Here is a 10,766-nt window from a genome sequence, read left to right on the forward strand (position 1 = left end):
TGTAGTTTTTACTTTAATTTAAATGATTAAGCAACAATCAAAAAAGTTTCTGATTTGATTTGTATCAACTAATCAATTAATCACCCAACTGTTTCAGCCCAAATAATTACTAAGATGCTGACAGACACCAGAGAGCGGCTGACTGCAGAGTAGGGATGATATATAATTGTATCCTGGATTGTGATTAAAAAAAAAACTCAATAAATTAATCATGGTGAATTTCCATCATCAGAATATCGTGACTAGCGCGTCCAGCAGCACCCAAAGAGACTGCTGGCCGACCAACAATAAAAAAGACATTAAGTATGTATCAGCATATGTCATATCAAAAGATATGATACCATTTCAAATGGCTAAAAAGTAGGGGTGGGGGTAAAAATTAATGCAGCATGGTATTGCGATATTTTTGTGTGGCAACGTTGTATCGTCACACAGTGCCATGTATCAATTTTTTTAATGATATGAATTATTAATGTTACAAATACAAATCAAACTTTAGGTAGCCTACTGAAATAATATAATCAGTTGCTTTTTCAGTCCACCAGATACAGTTTACTGCAAAAATGGCTGAAGTGAGATGAACAGACTGAAAACTTTATCTTATTAGATGATACAGATGTTAATTAAGTTTTCTTTCGGGGACATATTTGCAGGTGAAAACAGGTAATAAATCGCAATACATTTTATCACAATACTGAACATATCGCAACACATTTAAAATCACAATAATATTGTATCGTGACAAAATACTGTGATAATATCGTATTGTGGAGCCTCTGGTGATTCCCACCTCTATCAAAAAGCCTGGCATTATCAGATGCATGGTTGTTTTTCACTGCAGTGCCTTCACTAAAAAATATGTGTGTCCTCTCTGTGCTGCAATAAAACTATTTGTTTCCTAACAAAATGTGAGGTAAATTAATTACAGTATGCTTTAGTGCCAGTTTTGAGTATATGTCGATAATTATCAGGATAATATTTTGAATCAAAATTATTAAATGTGACATGAAATTTTCACATCGTCCCATGCCTACTGTAGAGTAGTGTTGTCACAATATAGGAATTTCTAATTTTGATATAATACCTTAAAAATATCAATATTCGATACCATTTTTAACACTACAGGGAAAAAATTATATTAAGGGCATAAAATTGACTTTTTTCCACTTTTGAACTAAAGGGAGATTGAGTGACAGGAGGTGGGGCTATGGGGGGCACTGTACTGTTAGAGAGAAGAAAGTAGCATCGATGTGTTGATACTGCGGACAATGAGTGCTGACATTGCATCAGATATTCAGAATCTGTGTCAATACACTGATATTTTTTGACGACACTACTTCAGAGTGTTTCTGTAAGCCAGCTCATGTTTTTATAAGATAGCTATGTGGTTATATATTGTGTGTTAATGTGGCTACTAACTCCAAGTGGAGGTAAAATGGAGACATACAGTGTTTCCTTTGACCTTTCAACTGTACAAAATATTCATTGTTGATTAGCTGTGTTTTGTTGCTATGGTATATTGTGTTTGCACACTGAAGCAGAAATGTTTGCCTTCTGTAGGTGGAGGTGATAAAGAGCTTAAGCCAACAGTCGGGTAAACATGTTCACTCATGCTACGGTCATGTTGAAGGGGGGTAAACTTTATGAGCAATGCATACTGGTACATGTAGCTACTGCTGGAGACGACTGGCTCTCCTGGTGGCAGATGTGTTTTAATGGCCCACTGTCTGTTCTAGCACCAGAACAGACTGGATGCCCACATAATGCAGTGCTTTACTATTCTGAAACATGGCTGCATAATGAAAGCACGGCCTTGCTATATTGCTACAACATCTGAGAGCAGCCCTGGGTTCAGTTTCAGGGGGGAGGAAGTTCCCTTCACTGCCTCCTGTGTTGCGTAAAGCATCTGTCCATGTCACGGGTGACACAGGCCAGGACCACCTGAGACACACCGCATGTGCATCAGCCACATGTACTACTGCATTAGAGCTGCCAGGAGCTAAAAGAGCAAGTGGACAGACAGGACAGACAAAGACATCTCACCTGTCCTACTTGTAAGGTGACTGAAGCTTATAGAGAGAACAGTGGTGTTATCTGTTTAAAGTAATGAGGTCTCTTTTGATTCTGCTTGCAGGGGCCCTCCGAAGGTCTCTCCGCTGATTGTCTTGATCTTATTAAAAGGCTCATGGTGTTAAAGACAGGAAAACATGCAGGTTATTTGTGCTATGTGCACGAGAACCCAGAGGTGCTTACAGTGCAGAGGATTTTGAAAGGGGGGCATGTTTGGATCACTGCTCAATGGAGGCAGGTGGGCTACGCTTGAATCCTCTTAAACCTTGACCTCCTCTTAGTCTCAAGGTGTCAACAAACAAGAAGAATTAACTGCTTGTGTCAACATGAGGAGTCCATAGTGAATTATCAGCATACAAATTAAATAGGCAGCCTACAATGTCAATATGATAGCACACTTTCCATATTAAGTTTTAAATGCTTGCAGATGAGTTTAACATTGCAGAATGTATCAGTAAGTCATGATTTTTTATCTTTTTTTATGACAAACACTGCAGTTTTTTGATAATCAAACATATTAAAATATGTAATAAAAACAGTTCAGTTCAATTTAATTCAGTCCAATTTTATTATCTCAGTAAAATCTGAATTTGTGATTGATCTCATTGAAGCTGTTTTAGGCCTTTAGGTGAAATAAAAGATACCCCTTTCCCCAATGACGTGAGCCGTGCCGCTCTTTTTCCATTTGCTGCAGTGGGTGAGATTATTGCCCCCTCCTCTTTCTTTCCGCGGTTAAATAGCAAAGCGCGCTGCTTCTCGGGGCAGACAGATAACCCACCTGCAAGAACTGCATTTAAAGAGGGGCAAATAAACCAGCAGCACTTTAACATGTACTCAAACAAAAACGAAGGACCGCGCAGAGGAAGATCATTTGACTCCATGAACATTGGCTTTGAGGACAAACTGCTGAACAATGAGGTAAGAGCTTAAAAAGAAAAAAGGCACCTGACTGCAGCACTGATGACTTTTTTTTTTGCTGAGAAAAAAAAAAACATGAAGGTGAAGAGGTTTTCTTGCATGTGATATTTTTTGACAGTGGTGGAGAGATCGTTCCGGGTCGTCTTACCAAATAAGCCTTGACTTTCTCGTCAGCGCAGATTAATTTAAGCGGTTTTGTTTGCCCATAGTGTGTTGCGTCAAAGGGTTAAGAAGGTTAAAGGGGGATACCTCCGAATTTCATGTAATAAAGGACTCATTAATGCTCAATCTGCACGCCATTCACCGATTTCCAGGGGAGAAAAAAAGATAAACCGATTAACCTGCAGAGTTTGTGATGTCTCCTTTACGCACACATGGAAAAAGGAGACTTTATCTGAAGCGATGCTGGATGTAGAAATTCAAATAAATAGATCACATTACATAGATTTAGATATTATATTGCAATATAAATCAGATGCATGCCTTTCAATTTAAAGGTTGCAAAAATGCGCAACAAAAAGCGGACAAACAAAAACAGTCCAACAAATAACCATGGTACTGAACAGGTCGAAACTGCAAACTTTTATATATCTTAAACACGGGGGTCTTTACGGATTTAAGGAGATTTATGATAACAGTAATGTTGAACAAACTGAATTATATCTCAAGGGAATAAAAGTGGAACGACCATCCGTTGTGTCGCACAATGAGAGGCGCGAAAGACAAGGAATAACGGTTCAGTTAAGCAGCTGTAATTAGGCTTAACTGCAGATTAAAATTTAGAATATTCACGTGGACTTTTTGACGTGTAGCCTATATTAAAAATACCTAAAGCTGTTTACATCAACTAGGTCAACATTAAGACAGAGGAAACCACAATATGATGAAGTAACACGTGTGCGTAAAATCACCGCACTTCGCAGCCTCAAACCTGCTGCCGCGATTAAACGCTGCCTAATGTCTGCTAGGATCTCAACATGCAGGGAGCTAATAATAGGCTTTCCCGCTGTCTAAATGAGATTGCAGTAAGGCGATTCTTTGAGACAGAGACAAGTTCATCTTCGTTAAACCGAGACGCAAAGAGTTGACCCCGAGGAGCGTCCTGATCCAGTCTCCATACACTAATGCTTTCAGGGATACTACCGAAAAGGGTCCACCGAAAACTGGTCTGCCGCGCTGTCTACACAATGCTCGAAGGACGGAATATGGTAGGCAGCAACTAAATGAAATTAATTGATTATTTTCACCTCATTTACAAAGCTACAACAAACAACTTTGACCAATTAGACTGTGAGGATGTTTAAATTACAGCTTGATGTAGTTGCACAGATGCATGCTACGACTAAAGCGAAGGAGAAAACATCGCAGCCCGTCAAAACAAATAAGTTTGCGCTGGCGCGTTACAGTCCTGCTTCTAAAATCTGATGCAGGATTACCATGAATTTTCCGCGTGTGCAGCCGTGCGTCAACGTGAGAGCGCTGTCCAAGGTATTGAAACACACGAGAGGGGCTGGGTAGCCTCCTGTGGTCACTAATCTCAGCCCTGTCTCCACATGGATCCAACGCTCTAATAGTACCTGTTTCATTTTGATTTTGATTTGATGTAACGTTATTGTCAGAAACAAATTCTTAAATGTGTCTTGCATTCCAGGACATAGACGGTTCCACATTTGTACATATAAAAACACTCAACCAAACAACAAAACCATTCTACGAATGCTCCAAATCACGTCAGACATCATGAAAAAAAATGATGCAGTGCAACAAATTATATTATTAAGTTATATATTATATTCATCTGTATGAATGTAAAGGCAAAAACTATGTTTGTTTTTCAAGGTGACAGAAATATTTAGACATGTCTGCAGCAGTTTTCTGATTCTTACTCTCTACAACTTACTGATTTTTGACAGTGTTGCATGTTCGTTAGAGAGGATGTCCATTTTGGATGGTTATAGAACCTCTAAAGTGATAAGAAGTTGTGCAGTCACGTCATTACTTTCCCTGAGAAATGTGGCATGTGACTGTACTTTTTCCACAATACTATCCATCAACATTCTCTAAGTTTTTACGTTTAGGGTCTGACGCTAATAAGAAAGGGGGAGTGAATCAAATATGCATTAAAAAGTTGAATATTTCTTCATGTAACCATTAGAGGAGAGCTGCTATTGGTTGTTGAGGATGATATTTTGTGGTAAATTAAAACTATCTTTCATCATGGTTTTCAGATAAACAAATCAACCTTCACAAAAATTGAGGAAAACTCCACTGAAAAGAAGAATACTTCAGAGAAGGGGAGGGCGACAATCATCTTCTCCCTGAAGAATGAAGTGGGAGGACTAGTGAAGGCGCTCAGACTCTTCCAGGTAAGGTTATCATGATTCCTGTTCCTTAAATATTTAAAATACAGTGTCTACATTATAGAGTAACATTTTCATACCACATATGTCTCCCAGTAACTTATTTATTTATCATACTACTGTTAAAGCAAATGTAGATGACTTAAAAATGACTCTCCATGTTTCTTGCAGGAAAACCATGTCAACCTTGTTCACATAGAGTCCAGAAAATCCAAAAGACGCAACTCTGAGTTTGAAATTTTCGTGGACTGTGACAGCAACCACGAACAACTGAACGAAATCATCCAGCTGCTTCGAAAGCATGTGAACGTGGTGGATATGGAGCCTCCAGATAACTCCTGTCTAGAAGAGGAAGGTAAATGAAATCCTGCAGACGCTGCGTAACGAATATATTATTTTAGACCGTATTATCAGCAAAAACTAATTTTTTGGTCTCTTCACAGAAATGTATAACGTACCTTGGTTCCCAAAGAAGATTTCAGACTTGGACAAGTGTGCTAACCGTGTCCTGATGTATGGCTCCGAGTTGGATGCAGATCATCCGGTATGTACATATCAGATAACTGGCTGACTTAAAAAAATGTAACTTCCTTAAATTTCAAGCATTCTCATTCTCTGTGTTCCTCTCCATCAGGGTTTCAAGGACAACGTCTACCGGAAAAGGCGAAAGTACTTTGCTGATCTCGCCATGGCCTTCAAACAGTGAGTTTGTCTTATATATTTTAATTGTTATTTTGGAAGTCTGTTAAGTTTTTACTTGATATTTACAGAATTATTATGATGTTTCAGTGGGGATCCGATTCCTCGTATCGAGTTCACAGAGGAGGAAGTGAAGACTTGGGGAGTGGTGTACAGGGAGCTCAACAAGCTGTACCCCACCCACGCCTGCCGGGAATACTTGAAGAACCTGCCACTGCTGTCCAAATACTGTGAATTTCGGGAGGACAACATCCCTCAGCTGGAAGACGTGTCACGCTTCCTCAGGGGTAGGCTTGTAACTTTTACTTTTTATAAACTTTTATAAATATTTCCAGCTTTGTGAATGTGGTCACTCATGTGTGTTTCAAACGTCTCGTCTTCTCAGAACGCACTGGATTCACCATCAGGCCTGTGGCCGGTTATCTGTCCCCACGTGACTTCCTTGCTGGTTTGGCCTTCCGGGTTTTCCACTGTACCCAGTATGTGCGGCACAGCTCCGACCCCTTATACACCCCAGAGCCGTGAGTACTACACAGTGCTGTATCTAGAAAACAGATTCCAATGGTTACATGATCGGCTCTAATATTGTGCTGTCTTTCATTATGAAGGGACACATGCCATGAGCTGCTGGGTCATGTCCCGCTGCTAGCAGAACCCAGCTTCGCCCAGTTTTCTCAGGAGATTGGTCTTGCTTCACTCGGGGCCTCGGATGACTCCGTTCAGAAACTGGCCACAGTGAGTGACACTGATTGAGACAAGTCAAATTTTATTTCCTCAAAATCTAAAATAGTAGTCATAATCATTTCTGTCTTATCGACTCCTGTGTTACAGTGCTACTTCTTTACGGTGGAGTTTGGCCTATGCAAACAAGAAGGGAAGCTGCGGGCATACGGAGCAGGACTGCTGTCATCTATCAGTGAGCTTAAGGTAAAAACATTTAAAAGGAACATACAGTCGACATGTTGACACAGTTTCACTCCTAATATTTTATCATGAAGTGTGTTAAAAAGTGCCAGAACAGCTGTATCTTAGCTATAAACCCTTCCTCTAACCAGCAAAACACATTAAAATTAATATAATTAGCAAATAAAAAAAAGTCACTATATAGGTTTGGCTATATCTAAACATCTAATCCTAAAGGGTCCCTTAGAATTTCACTGTTAACCCTTTCACACAAAGTTATTACTACAGTCGACAGCTACGCAAAAGGCATTTTCTTGTATACGCAGGGGTTTTGGTACTACAATTGCACATCAGCCAATACAGTAGGCCCTAGTGCGTCAAGCCACACACTGCCACCCACTGGCCAGCTGTTGTAAGTGCAATGCAAATCTCTGAAAACCAAGATGGCCGACAGAATGCCATCAAGGCTCCACAGCTCAGGATTATCTTGCCAATCCTTCTTTGGTAAAAGACTATGAGTGGGAATCATCAGAGGCCTCACAGTACAATATGATCATAATACTTAAGTCACGATACCTTACTGCAATTTTAAATATTTTGTGAGATGCTAAGTATTGGGATAAAATACTGTATATTGCGATATTGAAATTTATTACCCTGCAAATTATGTCCCCAAAAGAAAACCCTGTCAACTTCTGTTTGCTCAAGTAGGATAAAATTTTCAGTCCATATATCTCACTTCATCCATTTTTATTGTAGCAAAATATTTCTTGTGGAATAAAAAAGCAATTGATTTTCTTTTTCCAGGAGGCTACCAAAAGTTTCAATTTTTGATTTGCAATATTAACAATTTATATAAAACTCAATACATGGCATTCATGTATCAATACAACATTGCCATGTAAAATATCCAAATACTATGCTGTATGGACTTTTCCCCACACCCCTACAAGAGACCCTTGAAGGTAAATAAACTTTGGTCACGTCAAGTAACAGCGGTGCAATACAGCTGTTCAAATTTCAAAGTACTGATTTTATGTTGAGAGGAAATTACAATTTATCACCTGTCTACTAAATTGGATATCGACAAAATTTTGACAATGTTTTTGTTTGTTGAAAAATTAAACAGTTCCACTGAGGGAGGTGGGGGTGAGGGCTGAGGAGTCCAAAACAAGGAGCAGAATAAGGAAGGGAGGAGTAGAAATAGAGAGTGGAGAGGCTGAGGAGTCAGGAGCAAAGTTCAGCACTTTTGCATTGCATTGAATATTATTAGAATATGTCCATATATGTGAACACACTAGTTTAACAGCATTAAAAAATATAAATTAAAAATAATATATATATATATATATATATATATATATATTTGTGGTAAATCAAATGACTGAAATGTGAGCTACTCTTTACAAACAAAGGTTGCAACATCTGTATTATCTTCCTTTGTCACAGCATGCACTCTCTGGCAATGCAAGGATAATGCCTTTTGACCCCAAAGTTACATCCAAGCAAGAATGCATCATCACAACATTTCAGGATGTCTACTTTGTGTCAGACAGCTTTGAGGAGGCCAAAGTCAAGATGAGGTGAGCTCCATTTCTCAGTCAAACATCTTGCATAGGTCAATGAAAATGATCTAAATATGTACAATGGATCATTAAATGATGATATTAATGGTTTCAGGGAGTTTGCCAAGACTATCAAGCGTCCCTTCACAGTCCGATACAACCCTTACACCCAGAGTGTGGATGTGCTAAAAGACACTCCTAGCATCAACAGCGTGGTGGAGGAGCTTCGGCACGAGCTTGACATCGTCAGTGACGCTCTCATCCGGCTGAACAAGCAGCTGGGTGTGTGACTGCCCACATTCTAGTTCAAGTTATCCACCTACAGTCCATCAATGCTTGTTGTGTTACCCCCCAAGCATCGCTGTAGAGACACTGCTCGTGTATCGCCCTTCGTCAGTACAATGAATGTGCACTGCTTTCAGCAAAATGCTCTGTTGTTCCCACTGCATGGTTTATGGCTTACACAATTTACAGAAGTGCATTAGGTATGTTTAGCTACTGAAATCAGTAAACTGCACAAACCCAAAGAGCTGTTTAACTTGAGACACTGTTTTTCTTCTTGTACTTGGCTCAACTGGCTTCTGTATTGCAAACAATCAACATGTTTTCATGGTACTTCAGTACCCTTTTAAAACCTCCCCAGCTGTTACAAACACAGATGTGGTTTCCTCTTCCTATTGTTAACTCTGCTGTTGTATATTATCATGTGAATTTTTTGTATTCTTCTTTTTCTTCCTTACATTTAATCTTCCTCACTCCAGTGATACGTATAAAATGTACCTTGTTTGTATTCTTTTTGTGTATGTATCATGTTCCTTTATGTTTTCTGTTGAGGGAAATTATGAAAGTGAAACCTGGTGTTATGAGAATGTTTTCATGACTGATTATGTCAGATGTGGCCCATGTATGCCGATCTATTTTATTTTACAGTGATGATTTTGAATACCTCCTCTTCAAGTGAATATAATTGTAGTACTCCTGAAATCAAAACATTATTTTTCTACTGTAAAGAAATATAGATATCATGAGTAGGCTATGTATTTGAAACTATCGAGAAAATATATAAATATATTGTGTCTTCACAGTGTTTCAAATGGTTTGTTACCTGTGGTTACTTCTTGATGTCCTCATGGTGGCAGGTTTGATTATGGGTTAAAGATGCTGAAGGTGACACTGATGATAATCATGAGGTGCAGAATGATGATGGCAAGGACCTTGAAAGTGATAAAAGTTATGATCAAGTTGGAATTTGTGTAATCTCAATTAAACATTGTAGGAACAGTTATCCCTTTGACCTGAAGGCCACATCACCTCTTTGTCTATTTGAAAATTTTGAAATAGAGTATCACTGACTCACATTTTTGGTGTTGGTTTCTTGGACACTGAATCAGTGACCACTTCTATGGGCCTGTAAAGTCTTCATGTAGCATATAACATCCTAAACAGAAATTCTCAATGTCAAGTCAAAGGTTCTCTTTGTCCTACTTAGAGAAGATTATTAGTCTTAACCTTTATGATGATAGGATTTATTCATCATCATGAGTTAGTTTGAGCGAGCTGTAAAGGTTAAACCTGAGTGTCAAATTAATTAAAGTTGTATCAATAACAAAGCTACCTAGTTTTAATGTGTTAACTTGATTCCCCCTTAACATAAACAGAAAGATTAATCTCTTAGTGGCCCTGTTTAATTCACCTAAATTAATCTAATACGCCTATCCAAGCAAATTAAAAGAAAAAATAAAATACAATAAATAAAGCAGTTTTTGTTCCATTTCAGTACGCACATTCATGGTCTCACTCAAAAGCTACTACTTTGAGGTTGTTTCCTCAGCAGTCAGATTCACTGTGCTTCTGTCATTGAGTTATAGAAGTTTCAACACACTTAAATAAAAGTTTTTTGTTTTTGTTGTATATTCATATGAATATTTCCTTGAAAAAGGATGCTCTAGATGACAAGAACTGGCAGGTATTAGCTGGAAAACACAATGGGATCATATCATGAAGCCTCACTGAGTCACAATTAACAGTGGTTAACAGTACCACAAAAAAATAAACATTTTACACGTTTTTTTCTGAGGCTTTGTCCAGACAATATAAGAAAAAGGGGGTAAAACAATGCACTGAATGTGTGAATATCAGTAAAAACCACATCAAATGTCTATTTAGGAACTTACCTTATATAAAAACACTTCTAGAAAGCACCTTTCTCCCTGAAAACTGCTCTAAAAAAAGCCAGAGAGGTGCTTCTTAA

General features: G+C 38.5%; 1 protein-coding gene across 1 annotated transcript; it reads left to right on the plus strand.

Annotated features, from left to right (window-relative positions):
• The first annotated feature begins 2,822 nt into the window (after positions 1-2,822).
• Positions 2,823-10,231, plus strand: tph1a (tryptophan hydroxylase 1 (tryptophan 5-monooxygenase) a). Its single transcript, XM_049573223.1, has 11 exons — positions 2,823-2,988; positions 5,217-5,354; positions 5,520-5,703; positions 5,792-5,892; positions 5,983-6,050; positions 6,138-6,334; positions 6,433-6,568; positions 6,656-6,782; positions 6,879-6,974; positions 8,400-8,533; positions 8,631-10,231. Exons 1-11 carry the CDS (start codon positions 2,899-2,901, stop codon positions 8,803-8,805), a joined length of 1,446 nt encoding a protein of 481 aa, XP_049429180.1. The 5' UTR covers positions 2,823-2,898; the 3' UTR covers positions 8,806-10,231.
• Positions 10,232-10,766: the final 535 nt, after the last annotated feature.

The sequence above is a fragment of the Epinephelus fuscoguttatus genome, linkage group LG4, assembly GCF_011397635.1.
Source record: "Epinephelus fuscoguttatus linkage group LG4, E.fuscoguttatus.final_Chr_v1".
Lineage (NCBI taxonomy): Eukaryota > Metazoa > Chordata > Actinopteri > Perciformes > Serranidae > Epinephelus > Epinephelus fuscoguttatus.